This window comes from Microcaecilia unicolor, chromosome 3 (genome assembly GCF_901765095.1).
Source record: "Microcaecilia unicolor chromosome 3, aMicUni1.1, whole genome shotgun sequence".
Classification (NCBI taxonomy): Eukaryota; Metazoa; Chordata; class Amphibia; order Gymnophiona; family Siphonopidae; genus Microcaecilia; species Microcaecilia unicolor.
Window position 1 is genome coordinate 463,429,453 of NC_044033.1, and position 26,026 is coordinate 463,455,478.

At 44.0% G+C, this 26,026-nt stretch overlaps 1 protein-coding gene across 8 annotated transcripts in view; it reads left to right on the top strand.

Moving 5' to 3' along the window:
• The first annotated feature begins 597 nt into the window (after nucleotides 1–597).
• BEND6 (BEN domain containing 6) overlaps nucleotides 598–26,026 on the top strand; it is a 68,909-nt gene continuing 43,480 nt past the window's right edge. For 3 of the 8 annotated variants that reach the window (XM_030195614.1, XM_030195620.1, XM_030195618.1), the window contains exons 1-3: nucleotides 645–824; nucleotides 17,713–17,773; nucleotides 23,087–23,323. In XM_030195614.1, coding sequence (XP_030051474.1) covers nucleotides 23,128–23,323 — 196 coding nt within the window. In that variant the 5' untranslated portion in view covers nucleotides 645–824; nucleotides 17,713–17,773; nucleotides 23,087–23,127. Of the gene's footprint in view, nucleotides 825–17,712; nucleotides 17,774–23,086; nucleotides 23,324–26,026 lie in introns of all 8 variants that reach the window. The other 5 variants (XM_030195616.1, XM_030195615.1, XM_030195621.1 and 2 more) reach the window with 5 other exon arrangements.

Below are 26,026 nucleotides of genomic sequence, written 5' to 3' on the forward strand. Positions count from 1 at the left end.
AAGAGGGCACACTGGATACTGTAAGGTCGCAGCAACACCAGGAAAGCGGCGGCGATCATGGTGCTGAGTTGACAGCTGTCCCGCGGCCGGCGCGCGCTTCACAGGGATGGTGGTGATGAGGGCGGCTGCCGGGAGCTGGAGAGCAGCATCACCGCTGGAGTCCGCAGGAGCAGAGCCCGCCGCGATCCGTGACTCAGCACTGGGGAGGTCTCTGGAAGACTGATCCGTGGGAGAGGGGAGAGAAGCGATGCACGGGTGCGGGGTGTGTGTGTCTGCGTATGAGGCAAGAGAGTGTGAGGGACTAGAGCTGCCTGGGAAGGAGAGGAGGGAAAATCCCTGGGAGTGTGTGTGTGTGTGGGAGACGGGGATTTTGCAGCCTGCCACTCAGTGAATCAGCGCATCTCTGCAATGCTGCCGGCTTGGAGAGCTCCTCGGAACCTACAGCGATTTATTATTTCCAACCTCGGAATGGGCCACCCTGGGGGAGGGAGGAGGGGTCAGCAAATAGCCCCAAACTTTATGCCATCTTCTTGCGTCAAGGTAAGAAGGGGGCGTGGCGAAGGACAGCCGGGCGGGGCTTCGGATGACGTCACGGACAGGCCCCCTTGGATGCTGGAGCGGAGGAGGTAGGAGGGCAGCGGCTGTGGATTGACGACGGTTGCGAGGTAGTGGGAACGGGAAGGCAAGACTGCGGTTGTGGGTGGGAAGGAGGAGTACCTGGTTCCCCATCTCTGTCTGTCGGTGCTGCGTTCAGGGGATCCCCCGGCGGAAGGAAGGGGAAGATAACCCGAGGCCCCCGGGGTGTTGCTGCAATGCACGAAGAGGTAAAGAAAGGAGGGTGGGAAGAGGAGCTTTTTTTTTGTAGTGTCTGCTCGTCCACTGCTGGGGAGGAGAGGATGGTGGGGTGGGGAAAATCCTGATTTTTATAAGGCGTAGAAATGGGACAGTTGAGCGCGAGGTGTCAAATGCTATTTCCCCAAGTTTACCCTGGAGCTTCAGCTCCTGCGCATCATCACCTTTATTATTATGCACCGCCTTTCCTTTCAAACATCCGCCTTCCAGTGGCATGAGGTGATGCATTTTTCGCTACATTTTATTTAACTTTTTTAAATCAGAGCATGTGGAACAAACCTTATACTGGAATAGGAGGTGGGTGGGTTAGTGGTTGTTTTATTTTTTTTTTTGGGGGGGGGGGGGGAGGAGAGGGGATTAGGTTGTTTTGTTGTTGTTAGGTTTTTGGTTTTTTTTGAAGTATTATAATTTCCCCACTAGAATCCCATTCTGGCTGGTGACTTTGGAAAAGTGCTGTTAATTCCAGGCTATACGGAACAATGTGCCTCATTGTATTTCAGTCAGTTTCCGAGCTGGTTTTCCTGTGTAGGAAACAGTGAGCTCCATTGTGGAAAATGCAAATGTCACCGGTTTTCCTGTAGGATCCTGCAGCTGCCTCAGCACTTTTTTTTTCACTGATTCCAGTTCAGCAAGCAGCGCCTATTTTAAATCATTTTATGATACTAGCTGCACTTCATGTCAGTGACTTTTCCAAATTTCTAGCCAGTGTTACAGTCTCAGTGATGGTCTGCACAAAAGCTGAACGCACATAGGTATATTAAAAGTAATTTTAGTTGCCTTACAGTATGATATATTGAAGTTGAGAGCAGTTTGCTGTGAAATGTTTTTGTAGATAGTATTGTTACAATTTGGACACACAGTACTGCTGTTCTTGGGCATCGGAACTGGTACCAGAGTGCCTTTATGAAACAGTGGAACAAACATACACTGAACTATTTATAATTGCTTGAGAAATGTTGTATTGTATCCACCTAATATAGAAAATATGATAACAGAACTAGATGATGCAGCAAATCAGGGAATGTTAAAATGTATAAAGAGTTTAGAAAGCTGCTGGTTTCCATCTCCAGCGCAAACGTTTATGTGGAAGAAAGCATACAGTAATGATTTTTCTGTAAAAGGAGTGGTGCTTTGGGAGGAGACACTAGGACAGTAAGTGCTACCTAGAAACTGAATGGATGGAGTTTCTGTTTTAAAAGATACACGATGAATCTCAGTGTAAGAATATTGCCATCTGTAGACACCTGATAAATGCTGTCTAAAAGATGCTTTAAAAATGCCCAACTTTGGCTAAGTTGGTTATGCTTTGGAATCATGCTGTGCAAACCAGTTATAGATAAAACTGTTGCTGTTGGTGATCATTTTTCTATCAAATATATTTACTGAATAAACAATGCATATACCTCTTCTTTGGTTAGATTATTTGTAAGTACTTTAAACAAAATCAAAAATGCCCTTTTCAGAGTGTTAAGATTTTTCTCCTTTAGTCTATAATATTTTGGGAAGGGGGGATGGTGACCTTAAGAGTTTCAAATGCAGCTGACTTCAGAACACACAACACTGCATTTTCTTCAGGATCCTGTCAGGTTGCACTGCATTGTGGGATGTGAGACTGATGTATTTCCTATTACCGCAGTACACTGCAGTAAAACCTTCTGCTGGAATGCAGATTCAGTGCAGTGAAGTGAGGTGCTCTGCAGTATTCCACAGAACCAGGGCAGACATCAAGGGTTGCATTTCCTAAAGCGTTTCTCCAACTCTATGAGGGTGGGGGGAGCTTAGGGAATCAGAGGGATTTTGTTTGCAGCCATTTACTGCAAAAATCTGCTGAGAACTTTTAAGGAGATTTTACAAAGTAGCTTATCAGCTTTGTGGTTTGGTGCTATGAAAGAAATCTGCTTTGCTTTCTCATAATCCACATAAGCAGTAATGAGAAGTCACTGTACTGGTGATCAGCCTCTGATATTAAACAGTTTCAATGTCAAACCTTGGAACTGTTAAGAGATTCACAATGGGTTCATATTATCATCGGTAACATAAATATATTTACGTAAAATATTTTCATAAAGTTGGTGTAGAGTTTGAGTGTTTATGGGCATCTTAATGCTTTAGATTTTATTACCCATTGAGGACTAGATTCTATATATGGTGCAGAAAAAAAACACCCTTTGCGCTATTCTGTAAACCTCACCTAAAGTTAGGTGTGGTTTATAGAATATGCATACCCACAGATTCTATTGTGTCTAGAGATCCGTGACAAAATCCAAGCATATTCTATAACTTCAGTTAATTAGCTTGAGAGGCTAATTAGCGTTCATAACAGCACTTAAGCAATAATGACCACTAATTGGCAATAATTAAAATTTATGCGCACAACTCACTAAGCACATTCTGTAACGCAGTGCACCTAACTTCTAATGTGCACAGGCAAAAAGGGGCAGGGTTATGGGTGGTGAAATGGATGTTTCATGGGTATTCTGAAATTTCCATGTGTAGTTATAGAATATGACCCAGTGCGCGTAAATTTACATGCCGAAATTTACGCCACATTTTTGTTGGTGTAAATGGAGGCGTGTAGTTTTAGGTGCTGAGATATCAACTAAGTGTATTCTAGCATTGATTTCCGTGCCAGTTTTTTTAGGCACTATGTATATATATAGAATCTCTCCCATAGCACCCATTCCTGTGACTAAATCTAGTTGTGGCCATTTACGCCAACTAAAACCTGGTGTAAAAGTGCATGACTAATATAGGCGTGAATTGGGCATATTCTTTAACACTGCATGTAAACTGTAGGAATTCCCATGACCCTCCCATGGCCACACCCCCTTTTCGGATCCATGCAGTATGATTTACACACATTGCTTTACAGAATATGCTTAGCGAGCTATGCACGTAAATCCTAGTTAGTGCCAATTAGTACCGATAATTGCTTGTTAGCATCCAATTATCAGTGCTGATTGGCTTGTTACCCAATTAAGTTCCATGCTCAAATCGGCTACGAGCAAGTATTAGTGTAGGGAGGAGTAAGTGTTGAGAGGAGTAGGGAGTGAGGAGCAAGGAAGGACTCGGAACGAGTGGAGCAAAGCAGTTGGCAGCATAGAAGCAGAGCAGGATCGTTTAAAGAGCCAACTTTGGGGACTACGGTAAAGCCCCCCCCCCTTACCCCCAACTGTGACTTTCAGCTCTCTGTACATTGCGTGGACTGGCTGCATACTGCCTTCTCTCTCTCCAGCCATATCTCTGTCCCCTTCTCCACACACTGGAATACCTCTCAGTCTCAAGTCTCTCCCCTTCCATGCCCCTCCCCCTCCCCCCCACCATTAACAGTAACCTCGTCTGCACTCCCGCCCTGTGTTTAAAACTTTAATTATTGAACTGTAAACACAGTCTTAATACTCGTTTGTTAAATGATAAAATATTATATACGTATACACACACACACACACTTAAAAGACTGATGGTGTGCCTTGACAATTTTTGCACCTTGTAAGTGTGCCACAAGGTGAGAAAGGTTGAAAATCACTGATCTATAGCCTAGCTAAATCTATACTATATAAACCCACACGCTAAAAATGCTACTTCAGTTTAGTAAAAGACTCCCTAAGGCCCGCTTTGTGAAAAAAAAAAAGGTTTTCAGATTTTTTTCCTAAACAGTAAATAATGTGGGCAGCGTCACAAAAATAAAGGTATGGAAATCCAAATGTTAGCTATTTGATATTGAAGTGATGAAGAAAATGTTTGAACTGATTTTAATTTGGAAACAGTCAGAAATTGCAGGAGAAATTGATTCCTAGTACTAACTCTATATAGTAGCACCACTAGATCAGTCATATATGAAGGAGCATCACCATACAACATTTTAAACATCATTACACTCACTTGTCTTCTTTAACAATACTTTACTCTTCTACATGATTGCTTCACTCTATTAATGATCACTGTATGGTACTTCCAAGTCCTAAATTTGCCAAACACGAAAGAACCCGACACAGTGCTTTTTATTTTTTAGCTCCATCGACTTGGAACAAGCTCGCCTTAGAAATTCATGGAGAACTATCCCTTCCAAAATGTAAAACTATTACATTTATTTACATCCAGGGGCGTAGCTACAGGTGGGCCTGGATGGGCCCAGGCCCACCCAGTTTTGTCTCAGGCCCATCCTCACCTTCTCCCACCCCCACCGTGGCGCTGCCTCCTCTCCTGCACTTCACGGTCTCTGTCTCTTTCAATTTGCTATCAGCGCTGCCTGCCTGACAGCTGACAGACGCAGCGCAACGTCCTCCTGCTCCGGGGCCTTCCCTCTGCCGCGTTGATTCAACTTCCTGTTTACGCAGGGCGGATTGCACGTGGCAGAGGGAAGGTCCCGGAGCAGGACGTCATCGCGCCGCGTCTGTCAGCTGTCAGGCAGGCAGCGCCGATAGAGCGCTGCCGCGTGGGTGGGAGATGAAGACCATGAAGTGCAGGAGAGGAGGCAGCGCCACGGTGGGAAAAGGTGAGTGGAGGCAGCGCCGATAACTTTAAATGTACTGTGTGTGGGGGGGGGGAGGGGGGGTGTAGTGCCCACCCATCCAACCCGTTTGCCCACCCAAAAATTGTTTTCTGGCTACGCCACTGTTTACATCTATTAAAACTTGGTTGTTCAGGCAGGCCTTTGGTTAGTGATTAAAGCAAAGTTCTGGTGGCTTAGGGGTCCTTTGTCACGTCTGTGGCCGTGACCACCCTCAGATTTACCTTATTTCTGGGGGGTCAGCTTCTAAGCTGGCTTCTGCCTATCCTTTCTGGAGTAGTTTTCCTTCTATGTGCTGGCTGCTTCCAGCATGGCTCTACTGCACCTGGGGGTGCTGCCTGAGTTAGCTCTACTTCTGTCTCCAGCCTGGCTCTGTTTGCTCCTCTGTGCTGCACCTAGGTATTCTAAGTCTCCCTATGTTCTGTGTGCGCTCTGTCTGCTCCTTGGTTTGTGCTCCTCTCACCCGCTGGTGGCCAGAGCCAGTAGCTGTCTTGCTGTTCCTACCCGTTCCAGACTTTAGCCGAGTCCGGTCCGGTTCTTCCAGGCTGCCAGACTTGTCTCTCTTGTTTGTGCCTGGACAGCCTCCGTAGTTGCTTACTGATGGCTGCAGCTGCTCCTCAGGTGTTGAAGGGCTTTATTAATCACTTAGAGACTGCAGCCTTTGCCTTTGCATCGTCTAAGGTCCCTGGTATCTTAGAGTGCTCTGTGCACTGCTACCTTGTCCAGTTCATGTGAGTTTCTAGCTTGTGACTAGTTAGCTTGGGCGTAGCTTTTCTTGTTAGCTTGTGTACAGCTTTACTAGTTCTCCTGTGTTTTGCTTAGTGTGAGTTTCTAGCTTGTGACTAGTTAGCTTGGGCATAGCTTTCTTGTTAGCTTGTGTACAGTTTACTAGTTTTCTTGTGTTTAGCTTTCTGGTTTTCCCTTGTGTGTTTTCCTTTGCTTCTGGAGCTTCAGCCCTAGTCCTGTCCGCTGCCAGTACTCCTTGCTACTGGAGCTCCAGCCATAGTCTTGCTACTTGACCTGACCATTGCCTGAATCTGACTACTCTCTGACCCGACTACTGCCTGAACCCGGATATTCTCTGCCTGTGGCCAGACCTGACTATTGCCGGAACCCGGACATGCCCTGCCTGTCTGCCTTGCTTTCGCCTAGGTGCCGGGGGGCACTTCTGTATCCTGATTCCTGTTGTTCCTGCTTGCTAGTTCCAGTTTTCCTGTAAGCCCTGCCGGCTGCCCGAACCTGAGGGCTCAACCCTCGGGGAACGGTGGCTAAGCGTAGGTGAAGCCTGGGTCCAGTGTGTTCCTGTCCAGTGGGTTCCAGTCCCGTGTGTACCAGTCCAGTGGGCTCTACTCCAGTGTGTACCAGTCCAGTGGGTTCCAGTCCAGTGCGCACCTGTCCGGTGCGTTCCAGTCCTGTGTATTCCAGTGCAGAACTCCAGTCCGGGGTTCCAGTCCAGCCTTGCCTCGTCTCTGCTTTGAAGGTGACCTTGCCTGCCACTGCCGCTCCACAGTAGTGGTCCAAGGGCTCACAAACCCAGTGCTTCCAGGGAAGAAGCCTGACATCCTTTTACAAAGGCGCACTAGTGTTTTTAGTGTGTGCTAAAAATAAGAACGTGCTGATCTGCACTTTTATCTTTAAATACCAGCTGTAGTATTTAAATATCTGCAGAGTGAGTGGTACAGAATATCCAGATAGATCAGCAACCACCAGGATAACTTAGGAAGACAAACTCGCCATCCTAAGTTAAATATCAGGCCCTAGAAGTCAGATTTCTTAGGCAAAGAGCTTTACCGATAGAGGGCACTGGAAGAAAGCCTCTGTGTTTTGTCCCAGTTAATTTTGTCACTTTTAACAAGGTTACAACCAAAAAGCTTTTTGAAATGCAGTGACATTCCTAGGGGGGGCTGACACCCGGGGCGGATCGCCGATGCGCCCCCCAGATGCAGCGCCACCCCCCCCCTTGAAAGAACCCCCCCCCCGGGTGCATTCCGCTGGGGGGGGGTACTCCACGCCTGTCCTTCGTTCCATGCTCCCTCTGCCCCGGAACAGGAAGTAACCTGTTCCGGGTCAGAGGGAGCATGGAACGAACGAAGGACAGGCGTGCGTGGCACCGCCCCTCCTAGGAACGCCACTGTTGAAATGAACATAAGAACTGAACTAGTATGTCCACTGCTCTAGGTAAAATTGACCAATACCATGAAGAGCTTTAAAAAGTAATATGGTTGGCGTGCTTATAGATGTGAAGGGCTGGAACAAAACTGGAAATTCTGAAAGCAGCCTGGGACTGGCCACTGATCTATCAGGTATAGTCTTAGGAACCAGAGAAGAATAATCAGCTAGAGATGTTGCGTTCACCAGGTCAACCAGCCATTCAAGGACCGAGATTAGTCATCTAGAGATAACCGAGGGGGATAGGGACCTGCTCAGGACTGGAATTTAAACTGTCTAGTACAGGAAAATGGATGATTGCAAGGATCACAAGTATTATAGTCACCATGTTTAACTACCTGGAGGTTTAGGCCTGCCTGAACAACCAAGTTTTAATAGATGTAAATAATTTTAATAGTTTTACATTTTGGAAGGGATAGTTCTCCATGAATTTCTAAGGTGAGCTTGTTCCAAGCCCCCAACGAGTGGAGCTGAGAGAGCAGTTAGGCATGGTCTACAAGGTTGAATGCTGCATAGAGATCAAACAAAATTGCCAAGGTAATGTGATGGCTATCTAGATGGGACCAGATGTCACTAAAACAGATACTAGAATAGTTTCAGTTCTGCAAGCTATATAGAAGCCCAATTGTCAGGGGGTGCAAAACGAGCTTCTTTTCTACAAATTGACTGATCTGTAGAAAGATGACTTTCTATAGAACCTTGGATACAAAACACAAACTAGATTAGGGCCCATAATTAAGAGGGAGAGATGGATCAAGGGTCAGCTTCTTTAAAATTGGTTGGACACAAGCAATTTTCTGTTTGGAAAGGACTTGCCCGGTAGTCAAACTCGAATTCGACTCAGAATAATTTTGTGTCATCTGCAAATCTTACCACTCCTCTTGTTCCTATCTCCAAACAGTTTTGAATATGTTAAGCAGCACAAGTCTCCGTATAGAACCTTGGCGCACTCACTATTGACCCTTTTCCAATTGGAATAATGACCAGTCATATGTTCTGTGTCCTGGCTTTTAGCTAGTCTCCAGTGTGCAACAGGGCATTGCTGCCTAGCTCATGACTTTTTCCTGAGGAGTCTCTCATGAGGGACTTTGTCAACTAGTTCATCTCTATCCACTTCCCTTTGCTAAACCCATGCTAATTCCCATTCAGTAAGTAGCTTACACATATATACATATAGGCAGAGACTGGGCAGGGCAACTTAGGCATGTATCTCTGGAACATAGGCACATATGCTTATGCCAGTTCTGGGGCTGGTATAAGTACTTGTGCCTAGGTGCACTCACATTCCTTTATAGTAAGGCTACTCAGTTCAGGTCCTCGAGGTCTACAGGCAGGCCAGGTTTTCAGGGCATTCACAATGAATATGCATGAGAGAGATCTGCATACCAAAGAGGCAGGGCATGCAAATCTCTTTCATGCATATTCATTGTGGATGTCCTGAAAACTTTGCCTGCCCTTGGAACTCGACTGAAATTGAGCAGTCCTGCTTTATATAATAGGTTCCTACCAGGTTTACACTGGGTGCCTGTTTATTCCACATCTGGACTAGCTTACCACATTCCTGGTAATGAAGACCAGTTTCACATAACATATTAACTGTACACAGTGCTTTTTTTGTGCCGGTACGCAACGGTACGGCGTACCGGCACCTTTTTTATTTGCTCCCCCCGCCCCGTGACGGACGCAGTGCCAGCCCCCATTTCCGGCCGCTGCTGCTTCTCCTGTTGAGCAGCAGCGGCCGCTACACAAAGAAAAAGATTTTAAAAAACTTCAAACCTGGCTGAAACGCGGCACCCCGGCACTGTAGACAGCCATTAGGCATTGGCTGTTGCCCCGCAGCCGCTCCTCCTCTTGCCTTACGTCACTGCGCTCCTCCGGGGTCTTCCTCCAGGGGCAGTGACGTAGAGGCAAGAGGAGGAGCGGCTGCGGGGCAACAGCCAATGCCTAATGGCTGTCTACAGTGCCGGGGTGCCGCGTTTCAGCCAGGTTTGAAGTTTTTTTTTTTAATCTTCTTTTTCTTTGTGTAGCGGCCGCTGCTGCTCAACAGGAGAAGCAGCAGCGGCCGGAAATAGGGGCTGGTGCCGTGTGCATCGCGACTTCGTGCCGTTCGCGGGAAACTTGGCAGGGAGAGGGAAAACAACAGAGGGAAGGATTGGGGAGAGAGAGAAAGAGGGAAACCAACAGAGGGAAGGATTGGGGAGAGAGGGAAAGAGGGAAACCAACAGAGGGAAAGATTAGGGAGAGAGGGAAAGAGGGAAACCAACAGAGGGAAGGATTGGGGAGAGAGGGGAAAACAGATGGAAGGATGGGGAGAGAGAGGGAAAAACAGATGGAAGGATGGGGAGAGAGAGGGAAAAACAGATGGAAGGATGAGGAGAGAGAGAAAGAGGGAAAACAACAGAGAGGGAAGCATTGGGGAGAAAGAGAAAGAGGGAAACCAACAGAGGGAAGGATTGGGGAGAGAGAGAAAAACCAACAGAGGGAAGGATTGGGGAGAGAGAGAGGGAAAACAACAGAGGGAAGGATTGGGGAGAGAGAGAAAGAGAGAGGGAAAACAACAGAGGGAAGGATTGGGGGAGAGAGAGAAAGAGAGAGGGAAAACAACAGAGGGAAGGATTGGGGAGAAAGAGGGAAAATAACAGAGGGAAGGATTGGGGAGAGAGAGGGAAAAACAGATGGAAGGATGGGGAGAGAGAGGGAAAAACAGATGGAAGGATGGGGAGAGAGAGGGAAAACAGATGGAAGGATGGGGAGAGAGAGGGAAAAACAGATGGAAGGATGGGGAGAGAGAGGGAAAAACAGATGGAAGGATTGGGGAGAGAGGAGAAAAACAGATGGCCATTGGGGAGAGAGAGGGAAAACAGATGGAAGGATGGGGAGAGAGAGGGAAAACAGATGGAAGGATTGGGGAGAGAGGAGAAAAACAGATGGAAGGATTGGGGAGAGGGGAAAAACAGATGGAAGGATGGGGAGAGAGAGGGAAAAACACAGATGGAAGGATTGGCGAGAGAGGGAAAAACAGATGGAAGGATGGGGAGAGAGAGAGGGAAAAACAGATGGAAGGATGGGGAGAGAGAGGGAAAACGGAAGGATAGGGAGAGAAAGAGGGAAGACGCTGGATGGAAGAATGCAGAAAGAAAGAGGGAAGACGCTGGATGGAAGAATGCAGAAAGAAATAGGGGAGACACTGGAAGGATGGGGAGAGAAAGCAGAGCTGTTGGATGAAAAAGGGGAATAGAGAAAGACTGGAGAATAAGAGGAAGGGGCATGGGGAGAACAAGGGTGAGGAAAAGATGAAAAGCCACAGGTAGATGAAGGAAATTAAAGAATGGATAGTAAGAATGAATTAAATCTGGACAGAGAGAGAGCCTGAAAAATATTGAAGAAAGCAAAGAAAAAGGAGACAAAAATGACAAATGGCACAGAAGAGTTAAGCGAAAACAAAGGAAAGCAGAATCACAGACTGGGACCAATATGGAAAGAAAAACAGTCACCAGACAACAAAGGTAGAAAAAAATCATTTTATTTTCATTTTAGTGTTTGTAATATGTCCAATTTGAGAATTTACATTGGCTGTCTTATTTTGCACTGGGTATACTACTACTACTACTTAGCAAATCACGTTATTTTTTTCTCCTATAGTACTGTAATATTTTCAATGATGTCTGTTTATATGCGCCATGGCTGGTATCGGGGGGTGTGGTTAATGTGGGTGTGGCTATCATAGGGGTGGAGCCATATGTGGTGACCCCGCCCATAATGAGTACCGGCACCTTTTTTTCTACAAAAAAAGCACTGACTGTACATATAATATGCTTTCAGTTTAGTAACCCATTTGTTTATCCCAATGGCTTTGTTCTACCCATCTTGACTATCTGTAGGGCTCATTTTCAAAAAGAAAAAATGCCCAAAAAGCAGCACATAGTGGCATTTGGACTTGTTTATTTCACAAAACATCCAAATTGCTATTTTCAAAACACACATTTTTAAGATGGTTTTCTATGGAGTTTGTCTGAAGTACATCCAAATCACAAGGGATGTGTTGTGGGCATGTTGGAGGTGGGATTTGGGTGTTCCTAATTTTTCTGCCATAATGTGGGCATGTTGGAGGTGGGATTTGGGCGTTCCTAATTTTTCTGCCATAATGGAAGAAAGTAAAAACATCCAGGGCTAAATGTTAGATGTTTTGGTCTAGACCTGTTTCAATCACGATTAAGTCACACAAAGATGCCCTAAATGACTAGGTGATCACTGGAGGGATTAAGGTATGACCCCCTCCCACCCCCTCAAAGATATGAAAGAAAGTACATACCATCCTCTATGACAGCTTCGGATGTTATTGCCAGTCCTAGTAGAGCAGGAAGCAGGTCCCTGGAGTAGCTTAGTGGTGCAGTGCACTGTAGAGAAGGGGACCCAGGCCCATAACCTACTCTAACTGTTACACTTGTGGTGGAAAGAGTGAGTCCTCCAAAACCCACCAAAAACCTACTGTACCAAACTGTACACCACTACAACAGCCCTTATGTCTGCAAGTGTCACCTATATGTGGGTACAGTAGGTTTTTGGTGGGCTTTGGAGGGCTCACCACACAATATAAGAGGGTAACGGTGAGATACGTACCTAGGGCCTTTTATGTGAAGTCCACTGCAGTGCCCTGTAGGGTGCCCCACTGCTCTGCTGGGATGCCTGTGTGGCCAGTCTACTAGGAAAGCTGGCTCCTCCTATGTCCCAATGGCTTGATTTTGGGTATTTTTCACTTGGACTTTTTTTTTCTTGAAAATGGTCCAAAAAGATAGATGCACTGAGCACAACAACGTCTAGCAAATGGCCATTAAAAAAAAAAAAAATAGACCTTTTTCAGGTTTGAAAGTGGCCATGTTCACTACTGGATTTTTGGACGTTTTGCGGAAAATGTCCAAAGTCAGATTTAGACGTCATATCGAAAATGCCCCTCCACTTGTCTTAACTGCATTTGCCCTCCTTGGTTGCCTAACAAGATGCTTCACTTTATTGTGCTGACACTGTGAGCATCACATCTGTGTTATTTGTTTGTTCTAATGTGTGACTATTCAGGTGTGTGTTTGTATTGTGTAGATATTGTGTTTATCGTATCTGTGTTATATAAGTGTTCTAATGTGTTTCCTATTAAGGGGTTTCATTTGTATTGTACTAACATTATGGGTATTATATTTATATTATAAAATACTTCAAAGAAAAAGTTGTTAATCTTCATAACACAACCTCCAAAGATAACTCCACTGTTGACACCTTCCTTGACATACTGGGCCCTGGAATAGATGAAAGTAAACACCTGTCGACCATTACGGGACCAATTTTACCCCCCTTACTACAGAAGAAGTCATCATAACCATATCAAAACTATCTAAATCACAATGCTACCTTGACCCCTGTCCCAACTACCTTTTGAAAAATGCCCCTTCATGCTTTATATCTGACCTCACCTCCCACTTAAACTTTTTACTACAAAGAGGCTCTTTCCCCACCAAGCACGGTTACATATTATTAACACCTATCCCAAAGAATACAAAGAAACCTGTGAATGACGTTACCAACTACCGTCCAATTGCATCCATACCTCTAATCACCAAATTATTAGAAAACAGAGCGACCTCGCAACTTAATGAATATATCCAGAAATTCTCCATCCTTCAAGAGTCCCAGTCAGGCTTCCATCCTGCTTCCATCCTGCCCACAGCACTGAAATGGTTCTTCTAACCTTAATATCTAAATTCAAACTTGAAATAGCAAACGGATACAACATCATGCTCTTACAATTTGCTTATCCAGCGCTTTTGACATGGTTGACCATTCCATCCTTACCAAACTCTTGGACAAACTTGGGATCGGAGGAAACATTATCAACTGGATTAATAACTTCATTACCACCACATCTTATCAAGTCAAAGGAACGACAAATTTATCATTCCCATGGTCATCAGAATGCGGAGTACCACAGGGATCGCCACTCTCCCCAATACTTTTCAACCTTATGATGATCCCCTTGGCCAGACTACTAACCAAACATGGCCTAAATCCTTTCATATACGCCAATGATGTCACCATATATATCCCCTTTAAATTCAATCTATCTGAAATCCATGACAAAATCAACACTGCCATCACCACTCTAACCTCCTGGGCTAATGCTTTTAAAATGAAATTAAATAAAGAAAAAATGCAGTGCCTGGGTCTCTCTTCCCAATACTCCCCTTATCCCCCTACAACTCAACACCCCTGATGTCAAACTCCCCATATCCGACAACTTAAAGATACTGGGAATAATGATAGACAGCCATTTATCTTTTGATAACCACGCCAAAAAAATGTATAATATGATGTGGATATTGAAACGAGTGAAGCCTTATCTCCCACCCAACACTTTCAGGAACCTGATACAGTCTACTGTTATTACCCACGCCGACTACTGCAACAGTGTCTTTTTAGGATGCAAAACCCAAATACTGAAGAGACTCCAAACTGCCCAAAACACGGCAGCCAGACTTATTTTTGGCAAATCAAAATTCGAAAAGGGGGTCTGGACAGATTCCTGAAGGAAAAGTCCATTGATCGTTATTAAATTCTGGGTTTTTGCCAGGTTCTTGGGGCCTGCATTGGCCGCTATCGGAGACAGAGTGCTGGGCTTGATGGACCTTTGATCTTTTCCCAGCGTGGCAGTGCTTATGTACTTATGAAAATGCATCACCTCTTCGAGCAAAGCTTCACTGGCTCCCCATCAAAGAAAGGATAAATTTCAAGATCAACACAATGGCCCACAAAATCATCCACAATGAATCTCCTGGTTACATGAATGATTTGATCCACCTCCCTACCAGAAACAGATCTATTTCTTCATGAACTTATCTTAACCTACACTATCCCAATTGTAGAGGAATTAAATACAAGACCTACTACGCATCCAGTTTCTCCTTTTTGGGTAGCCAGATTTGGAACGCTCTACCCAGACCAATCTGATTAATAAACGACTACTTACCCTTTAGAAAAAATGCTGAAAGCTCATCTCTTTAAGCAAGCCTACCCTAATGACCCAACATAATCTTACCAACCTCCACTCCCAATTCTGTTCTGACTTAGATACCAACCTCCCATCTTTTCTTCCAAATCATACTATCCTATCTTATCTAACCTCTCTTTTCCTAGTCATGTATTATCAAGCTCAACTTATCATACACTATCAAGCCCAACTTTACATTGTTTCACTACTGTTTTTGAAATTTCTATTCTATAACTTTGTATTGCAAATTACTGTGTAAGCCGCATTGAGCCTGCATTGTGTGGGAAAGCGCGGGGTACAAATGTAATAAATAAATAAATAATAGAAGAACATTTGTATTCTGCTTCTGTTGTTTTAATATTTATATTCTGATACTGCATCATGTCATTCCTACTTGTCTATCTCCAAGTTTTACTTCATTGAATAAATGTACAGTGCTGCGTATGTCTAGTAGCGCTATAGAAATGATAAGTAGTAGTATTGAATGGATTTTGGAGGTAATTCTATACCGAACTGTCTTGCTTTAGGCAGCATTAGTGTTCACGAATACTGGTATGCTAGGGCCCTGTTTACTAAGCCACATTATAGGCGCATTAGCATTTTTAACGTGCATTAACCATGTACGCACATTAACTGTGTATGCACCTATAATATCCCTATAGGCACCTACACAGTTAGTGCATGCGCTAATTGTAGGCACATTAAAAACACTAACACGCCTTTGTAAACAGGGTCCGTAGTCTTTTATGCATGTAAATGACAACCGGATGGGCATGAGCAGAGTATGGGTGGAGCACATAAGTATGCCAGTAAGCGGTTGTGCCTACATACATGGAAAAACAGAAGAACAAGCCCTCAAAGTCAACAAGACAAACACAAATACAGCGAAGGTGATTAAAAACAATAGTCAGATGATGGGAGGATATCAAGCATTTATTAGCATCTGAGACTTGACACAAATCATGATTCGGCCTAATAGGATGTGAACAAGAAAATCCATCTGGCTGTAGCATTTGGCTCCATCGAAGTTGCTAGAGTACCTTTACACAGTGCCTTTAACCATTATAGTGCATAATACCAGATGGATTTTCTTGTTCACATTCTATTAAGACTCCTGATGAAGGCCTGTTAGGCCAAAACACTGTTCATGTCAAGTCTTGGATGCTAATAAACGCTTGATATCCTTACATCATCTGGCTGTTTTTTTTAGTCACCTTCGCTGTATTTGTGTGTGCCAACACAATAATTATAAACCCACAACCTTAAACACCCCAGACCACACCCTCCCTATTTCAGATAGCCTCAAAATACTAGGCGTTACAATTGATCGCAATCTTACACTTGAGAGCCAAGTAAACTTCACTATAAAGAAAATGTTTCATTCAGTGTGGAAACTTAAAGGTATAAAACCTTTCTTCCCGAGGGAAATATTCCGCAACCTGATACAATCAATGGTAATGAGCCACGCAGATTACTGCAACGGAATTTATGCGGGATGTAAAGAACAACTCACAAAGAAACTCCAGACAGCCCAAAACACAGCAGCCAGGCTGATATTCAGTAAAACAAGATTCAAAAGTGCCAAACCCCTCCGAGAAAAACTGCATTGGCTCCCAATCAAGGAACGTATCACCTTCAAAATCTGCACCCTGGTCCACAAGATTATCTACGGCGAAGTCCCAGGATATATGACCGACCTGATAGATCTCCCAACCAGAAACAGAATCAGAGCATCACGTACCTACTTGAATCTCCACTACACAAGCTGCAAAGGACTCAGATACAAATTAACCTATGCATCCAACTTCTCCTACATAGGCACACAATTGTGGGATGCACAGCCAAAGACTGTGAAAACAATCTACGACCATCTAAACTTCAGGAGATCATTAAAGACCTACCTGTTCAGAAAGGTATTCCCCACCTACCTAACTTAAATGCCTCAACTCTGCATAACTATAGATTGTATTGGACACTATATATTCCTTCCTGAATATACCAACCTACTCACCCTATTATCAAATTATATTTGTTTCCCCTACCGGACTTGGCCACATTGAGCCTGCAAATAGGTGGGAAAATGTGGGATACAAATGTAACAAACAAACAAATAAATAAATAAATAAATAAATAGATGTACCCATGTTTTCAGCTAGTGTTCTATATAGAAATGTAGGCTTCTATTTTTCTTGATAGAATAGGCTTCAGATAGGCATCTGTTTAACTTCTTAGCCTAGATGCCCTATTATAGAATTACCCTTTCTTCTTACAATTGTTTTTTTTTTTTTTTTTTACTATTGTTAATGCTGTTAACACATTGTAAGGTGTTTTTGTCAAGGTTTACTTGTTGTACACAGCTTTGGGTGAACCTCTTTATAAAGGTGGTTAAATCCTAATACATAAATAAATTATGCCTATCCCTAGTTGGCATTTGAGTTTTCCTTTTATTTTTCTGAACAATTCCATTTTGGCTTTAAAGGACTCTCACCTTGCTGTTAAACTACGCTGTTACTAATTTGGTATTTGTTCAGCCTTTTTTTTAAATGTTTGGAATATAATTTTATTTGGTCTTTTTAAATCATCTTATCAGAGTCTCCCATTTTAAAGTAAAGGAAAACTGCCTCTGTAGTATTTTTGTTCTCCTTCAAGTGATGGACACATTTAACCACACTGTGATCACTGTTGGCAAATGGCCTCACCATCATTACCCCCTGCACCTGGTCTTGCATTCCAGTAAGGACCAGTTCTAAACTGGTTCCTCTTGTCTAACTCCTGACTTTTCACCCTTCACTTCTTTGAAAGTAGGGGTCCTCTCTGTGTGTCCATGCTTTATTCAGCACTGTCACTATTTAATCTCCACTGAGAGGCTTAGCCATGTATTCAACTCTGCTTTTTCTAATGAGCAGAATATTCCATATCCTTTTCCTGCAGGGGAAAACAAATACAGTACACTCTCCTGTGTCACATATGCAGAATGAAAAACAAAACTGTAAATCATTTTTACTTTTAAAATATATCTAAACTAATATGTTTGATGCTCTCTTTAGAGATTTAGGGGAGACGAGCTGTAAGAGAGTCATGTCTCTAACCATAATCCGTATTCTTTCTGCAGTGTATGATGGTTGCTTCCTTCTGTTCTCTCTTGCAGACCAGCTGGCATAGTGAAGAGCAGTCGGAGATAGTGTCTCATCTGTGAACAGAGAAATACAGTGAGTTAGAGCAACCCTGCTTTCCTTGGAGGGGGTGGGGGGAGGTTGGTTCTAAAGAGAAAAATTAAGACCTGCCTGACTGCTTCGAAACAATGTAAGGAATTCATCTTGTGGAAGATCAATGTAAACACACAGAAATAGTGCATTGAATAAATACATGGAAAATAGAAGATAACAGCAGAAAAAAATAACATATGGCCTATCTAGCCTGCACATCCATCCCAACTGTTCAGCTCTACAAATCTTTCTTCTCTCTCTGAGATCATTTGTACTTATCCCATGCTTTCATAAATTCAGACACTGTCTTTGTCTCTACCACCTACAAAGGGGAGGTGTTCCATGTGTCCACCATTATTTGAAGAAATATTTCCTTAGATTATTCTTGAGTCTATCCCCCTGTCACCTCTATCTTATAACAGCTTGTTACATGCCTCCTTTCCACTGAAAGAGGTCTGTCTCCTGTGTATTTACACCTTGGAGGGGAGGGGGTATTTTAACTATCATCATACCTCTTTTATCCCACCTCTCCTCCAGAGTGTATATATTTAGAGATTTGTCTGACCCAGTGTGCTTTAAGATGAACATAAAAACCATGTTGGGTAAGACTAAGGCCAGTCAAGATCACACATACCTGGCAGACCTCAAAAAGTAGATATGTTTCCATGGATGAACAATGGCGCTCCCAAGTTCACCTGGCTGCTAATTATTATTGTTATTATTATTTTCCTCCAGGAACTTGTTCAAATCTTTTTTGAATCGCTCTAGGTTGGTCTCCTTGATCATATTCTCTGGCAACAGATTCCACAGCTTAATTATGCACTGCTTGAAAAAAACAAACCCAACTTTCTACAATTTATTTTTAGTCTGCTGGTCATATAATTTTGTCAAGCACTACAAAAACAAGAGGACATTTTGGGGCCCTTTTACAAAGCTGCAGTAGGGCTACTGTGTAAATCTGCCCTACTACCGGGCTACTTCAGGAGCCTGGTGGTAGTTCCAGTGAGTGCTGCAAACCATTTCCAGTGCTCAGAATATATATATATATATATATATATTAGTTCTGGAGGCTTACCCGGTGGTAATTAGGCAGCGCCACACACTGCCCAATTACTGCCAAGTTAGCATGGGAGCCCTTACTGCCTCCTAAATATGAGGAAGGAAGGGCTCCCCCAAGAAATGGCCATGTGGCAAGTGCTTAATCTACTGCATAGCCCTTACCTTCTTTAAAAAAAAAAACCTCTTTTACCTGCTGTGGTAAAAGGGGGCCTCAGCACGTGCAAATCTGTGTGTCGATACCACCACAGGGGTCCATTTACTGCAGCTTGGTAAAAGGACCCCTTTGTGAATTAAACAACCATTTTTTTTTTGTTATATTTGTACCCCGCGCTTTCCCACTCATGGCAGGCTCAATGCAGCTTACATGGGGCAATGGAGAGTTAAGTGACTTGCCCAGAGTCACAAGGGGCTGCCTGTGCCTGAAGTGGGAATTGAACTCAGTTCCTCAGGACCAAAGTCCACCACCCTAACCACTAGGCCACTCCTCCACCATTCTTTATTTAACTATTCCACCCCACTCATGATTTTAACTTCCATTATATCCTCTCTGTCATCTTTTCTCCCAGCTAAAGAGCCCTTTTTCATATGGGAGATGTTCTATCCCCTTTATCGTTTTTGCCATCCTTCTCTGAACTTTTTCTAGTGCTAAGGCAAAGAAATCATTTAGTTTTGTCTGCCATTACCTTATCCTTTCTGAGCACTCCTCTTACCCCTTGGTTCTCCAGCAGTCCAACCAATTATTCCCTCATAGAATTTTTGCTTCATATGAATTTGAACAAGTGTTTAGTTTTTGCCTCTGTAGCAAAGTTCTTTTCAAAGACTCCATTGGCCTGCATTATTTCATTTTTTACATCTAAGTTGCCAGTTCTTGAGCTCATACCTACTTTCTTCATTGGGATCCACTTTCCATATTTTGAAAGACATCCTTTTGCTTTTAATAGCCTTGCTCACTTCATCATATAACCATGCTGGCAGACTTTGGGTCATCTTTTTATATTTTCTAATGCATGGAATGCATCTAGTCTGAGCTTCCAAGATGGTCATTTTAAACAGTATCCCTGTCTCATGCAAATGTTTAACTTTTGGAACCTGCTGCTTTTCAGTTGTTTCTAATTTACCCTTTTGTTGTGGTGTCCCATTTTTACAGATAAATGCCATGCTGTAGGGTTTTTTTTTGTATTGTTTTTCCCTTGGTGAATATTATGTTCCATATTGCCAGGGGGTCCTTCCAACGATATCTCTCATACCAGATTTTGGTTTAGGCGCATTTTGCTTAAATGATACCTATTTGGGAGGATCTGTCTCTGTTTCTGTGCATGCGCAAACAGATGTGTACAGAAACAGAGACAGATCCTCCCGAACAGATGTGTATGCTTCATGCTGCCTCCCAAAACAGAACAGCAGCATGAAGAGCCAGCAGGAGTCCCCTGGTCCAACTGACGAGAGGAGTAGCACAGAGAAGGCAGGACTGGGGGCTCCAACCTGCTCAACAAGAAGGATCCAGATGGAGAGCGGGGAAGTGACCCATTTTTCTGTGATTCCTTGACTTGAGACGAATTCTGTAGAATATATTGCAATCTTGGAATCAAAGTGAAACCAGATCCCTGCTTATGGAATTATATTTGCAAATTTGCTCTGCAAAAATTTACAATACATTTTTCAAGCAACACCAACTTGGTACAAGAAATAGAGGAAAAAGCTCCAGATATTATAATAGGAAAATTTTAAAGAAAATTTATAGAGATTTCACTCTAAATAGCCCTCAATAAGGGAGACATCAGAAAAACGAGGAGGAACGTAATCAAATATTCTATACAATAAGGAATAAGGCTTGAAGCAAGTATCATTGAATACCCAGAATTCTAGAGAGAACCTCTAGAGCCTTAAGTACCTCCTCCAGTTTGATTAGGAAATGTGTTATCCAGAAAGCTAAAAGCTGTTATGGGTCAAAGAAAACATATGAAACATTATTCAGTTTAACCAAACATTTCACTGGAAACCGATATGAGAGATTTTAAAAGCATGTGTTTTCCAGCCTTAGTTTTCTACCAAATGATTCTGTGTGTACTTTTTGAAGGTTTCATGTTCACTGTGCTTCTGGCCCACCTCTGGTTATCCCAGAGCACACACTGTTTCCATGTAAATTGGGGCAGTTCTTCTCATAAATAGGCAATACAAACATTGCCAAAAGAAAACATAACCTGGACCCTGTCTGAGTGCTGGGTATACACCTATAAATCCTCTAGCTCACAAGACCATGTAGTCTCACCCTTGTTCTTTCCAACCCAAAAGAAGTTGGAAAGAATTATACAAAAGGGGTCAACAATGCCTGTTTTATTGTTCATATACAACTTGCTATACTGGAAGCAGAAGCTTAGCCAGGTTTTGATGTCAGGGGAGCAGACCTTTTGTAAAATAGGTGCCAGTATGAGGTTGAAGGGCTGAGTCGCATTCAAAATCCATTTGGGGGAGTGGCTGAGCTCCACCTAGCTACACCTCTGACTGGGAGGTAACTGTTGACATTTTCATGCCCATTTGTTACCTGCGGTGGTGGAGTATATACTCCGTCACAAGGAGGAATGAGTGGAGTGTACCAGAACACAAGTCATAGGTTGCAAACCAGGGTTTCAAGGGTTCCTCTTGCTCTCTTAGTACAGTTAGAGTGAGTCTATTGGTGACCTGCTGTGGGTGGTTGTAGTCTATCAGGGAAGGCTAACGGATGCCTCATAGCTAATAGATCACTTCAGTATACATTATGACACAGTGAAAACAGAGCTGGTGCAAGGATATAAGGCACTCTAGGCAAATTTCAGCTCCTTCCAATGAACTTTTAGACCGCTTCCCCCTCCCCCCATAGTCATCATCCCCAACACCAATCCCTCCCAGAATAATTCCAGTGAATGGACTATTTGAAAACTGCCCACTCCCCTTACAGGTAGAAGTAGCTCCTGTTTTTCTACTGAGCTGTGTGATTGTCAGAATCTATTGTTTTGTTTTGACTATAGCTACTCTTGGTGTCCTTAGAAGCTGCTGCCCTGGGTGATTGCCTAGTACTACCCAGTTTGGATGGGCCCAGAGTTAACTTGGATGGGCCCTTCCACGCCCCCTGCCCATCTTTCCGGACATATTAAAAAAAATACAGATATTTTTTCACCTACCCTGTATCCAACATCTATCTCTGCTCTCTGCAGCATCCCTGGCATCCACCCTCCTGTCTCTGAACCCCATCCCTCCCTAGTGTATCTTACAGGCATCCCCAGCACCTGCATTGATTCATTTTTTTCTGCCTGCACTTGTCCCCCAGGCTTCTATCTGCCACATCCCACCAGACAGGAAACAGGCAATGACATCAGCGAAGGCAAGACACAGCAGATGGAAGCCTGCAGGGCCAGCACATGCAGCAAAAATGTGGGGAAGGATGGCATTCAGAGATAGAAAGACAGAGTCTGAGACATCGCAGAGGAAAGAGGGGAGAGAGCAGTGTGGTACCGCCGCTTGGTGGACATGAACCTAGAATGATTGGGCCTGTGCCCACCAGTGGCGTAGCTACGTGGGGCCTGAGGGGGCCGGGGCCCCCGCAGATTCAACCCAGGACCCCCCTCCCGGCGAACCCGCCCTCGCCGCCGCCTACCTTTACTTTTGCTGGCGGGGGATCCCACTCCCCGCCAGCCGACGTCTTCTCAGTCCTTCCTGCTCTTCAATTTGTTTGCTGATGTCCTGCACACGTAATTGTACGTGCAGGACGTCAGACTCAGAGAACAGTTCTGTTCTCTGAGTCTGACGTCCTGCATGTACAACGTGCAGGACGTCAGCAAACAAATTGAAGAGCAGGAAGGACTGAGAAGACGTCGGCTGGCGGGGAGTGGGATCCCCCACCAGCAAAAGTAAAGGTAGGCGGCAGCGGCGGCGGGTTCGCGGCGGGAGGGGGGGTGGCAATGTCGGCGGTGGGGGGGCGGCGCCGGGGGGAGGGCTAAAATGTGCCCCCTCCCCCCGGGCTTTGGACCCCTCACCCACGGAAGGCTGGCTACGCCCCTGGTGCCCACCCAGGCCCACCTGTAGCTATGCCACTGGTACTGCCTAATGATTGGGCCTGCCTTGAGTGAAGACCATCACATTTTTTCTGGTAGCTACAGTTAGCTATTAGCCTAGAAAATCTTTGTGTATAAATGACAAAAATAATGGAAGTTCAAGCACTGGTTTCTAGGGGTTTGTTTTATATGAGTGAGTCACAAAGTTGCCTGTGCTGAAATTTTGCAGGCCACATCATAACACTGTCAGTGTGAGGGGCTGTCATCAGGATGAAAAAGTTCACGCTTTTTGACTTTGTGCATGATAACTCACTGCAAATTGGGGAGACTTCATGGATACAGGATCTTCCAGCTGCAGATGATGATACCGAGAAGCTGTTCAAAGTCAATGAGAATGTGGTGGTAAACTGGCCTGTGGGAGATAGAAAAACTGAAAAACATTATGTAAAAGTAGTGCACATGAGTGGTGAGTATGTTTTATTTGTGCATTACTGTAATCTAAACCAGTGTTCTCGGGGCTACACGTAGGACTGTGTTAGTGTTGCAGCTGTATTGGGCACAAAGGAGGCAGGGTGCCAAAATTGCTCCCCATCCATTGGCTCCTCATGGCCATGGCAAAGGGGACAGGAGCACCAGGGAGCTTATTGCCTAGGGTGGGATTCTAGTTCAGTACAGTCCTAAATGTTCTTCACTGCTATACCCGGAAGCCCTATTTACCAAGGTGCGCTAGTGTTTTTAGCACGTGCTAACACTAGAGACACCCATATATTCCTATGGGTGCCTGTAGCGTTAGCGCACGCTAAAAATGCTAGCGTGCCTATAGCATAGCTTAGTAAACAGGGTTCTAAGTAAACATGTCAAATATACTGATTCACTTACCAACAAACACCAATAAACTAGAGGGATTCTACTTTAAACTGGAGCTTCTGCTCCACTGGAAACTAGTGCAGATCAACCAAAAGAGGTGTCACAGGATCATATTTCTGTTACCCAAACACCACCTTGGCTGTTGTATTCAACACCAACTGAAGGCATCTAAGGTTATAAGGCATTACAATAGTCAACACGTGACAATACCAGCACATGTAATACCATCAGATCGTTTCTATCTAAATAGCCATACAATCTCTACACCCAGTGCAATTCAACTATAGATTGGACTTTTTGTTGCCAGAGTGGGCCCCCACTTAAAAACTAGTAAAGATCATTGTGTTTGTTGGTAAGTGAATCAGTATTTGACATGTTTACTTAGTCAATGTGTTTACCACTCCTTACAATCCTCTCAGAAGGAGGATTTGGTGACTCCCTGATATTTGTAGAGCAGATTAAGGGTGACCCAGAATGGTGCCTTTCACTGTTTTGTGCCAGACATTTGGAACAATCTCTCTAGAGAGATTAGAGAGGAGAAAAATGATTCTGGATTTGTTATTGTTCCGTGTAGAAGGTACAACGCACTATGACATCAGTACACTACTGGGGACGTTGAACTAGACAGGAGTCACAGGGTGCTGTGGTTGTGCGATCCTATGTTGCCCATCTCTGAATGAAGACTAGTCTGGAGAGAAGGAAAAAAAAAGAGAGAATATAGGAGGATCAAGCGGAGGGAGAGGGAGAAGTTGAGAGAGAGAGAAAAAGTTTATAAAGGGAAAGACACAACCATAAGAAGAGGGCAAAGAGTGAGATAGGGCCTTGCAGAGTTGGGAGGGATAGGAGAAGGGAGGTGTTTGCAAGGTTGAAAGGGAAAAGGAAGCGAGGATAGATTTTTCAGAAAAAGAGGAAATAGGAGCAAGGGGACTTACAGAAAAAAAAGAAGATGAGGGTTTAAATCTAGAATTCCTACACAATAATATAGAAGCATAGAATGATGACAGATAAAGACCATATGGTCTATCCAGTCAGCCCATCCCTACCATCTACTAGATTCTACTATCTCTTTCCCTCCCTTAGAGATCCTGTCCTGTGCTTTCTTGAATTCAGATAGTCTTGGGTTCCACCACCTCCATCAGGAGAGGCTGTTCCATTCATAAAGAATTATTTGCTTAATTACTGAGTTCATCCCCTTCCACATTCATCCTATGCCCCCTTGTTCCAGAGCTTCCTTGCAATTGAAAGAGGTCCACCTTCTGTGCATTTATGCCACATAGGTATTTAAATGTATCTCTCATATCTTCCCTCTCTCGCCTTTCTTCCAAAAGTATATGTAACCCACTCCTCTCACCCAGAAGTGGGTTCACGCTCAGAAGGTGAACTCCGTGAGCAAATCTTGGAGTTCAGGAGATTGGGTGTGCATCATTCACATCAGGGTCCCTCCAGGTCACATGCAGGAACTACATAGTAACCAGGAGAGTCAAGAAAAGTAACTGAACTTTATTTAACAATTGAAACTCTGCAGCAACAGTCATAGGAATCTTCAGCACACAGCTATGATGGTAATCATTCACGATCTTGTGCAGTTACAAGAGCAAATAGTCTTTCCTTATTTGGTTCAGCATTCATAGAAAACCCCTTTGCCTGACCTGCAACCAGTTGGCACTCCACAATCAACTTCTCCATTGCATCACCATCGCCAACGGAGAATTAGGTCCAACATTCACTGTCCAAGCCTTTCAGGGTTTTACCCTGAAAAGAATCACCAGCTGCAGGCAGATAGCATCCTACCCTTAAGCCCAGTTTGCAGCGAGACTCCCCAATCTCAAGCCTGCAGGTCAGCTTCTCTACATAGCTCAGGAGATTAACAGTAAAGTTTTAATTTTGCTCTTCTTTCAAGGTTTCTTAGCAGGTACCCCTCTTTATCTCCAATGGGTCACTTGGTAGGGGTTATGGACTTCTTAGATTAAAGGCTACCAAGGACACATTTCACAGCACTGCCCTTCCTTAAATAGTAATTCATCAGCGCCACCCCACACTGAGACTCCACGAATCAGGACATCCTCCAGTGTGAGATGGACTCATGATTATTTCCATGCTGGGTTCTTCCCACAGCTTTGATATAACAGTGGGTTACATATACATATTGAGATCTTTAAGTCTGATGTTGCAGAAGGGCTGTTTGATAATATTCGTCTCTTTGCAGATGATACCAAACTCTGTAATACGAGGTGTAGATAGCATGAGGAGCAAAGCTGGAAGAATGGTCTAGAATTGGGCAGCTAAGATTGAATGCTAAATA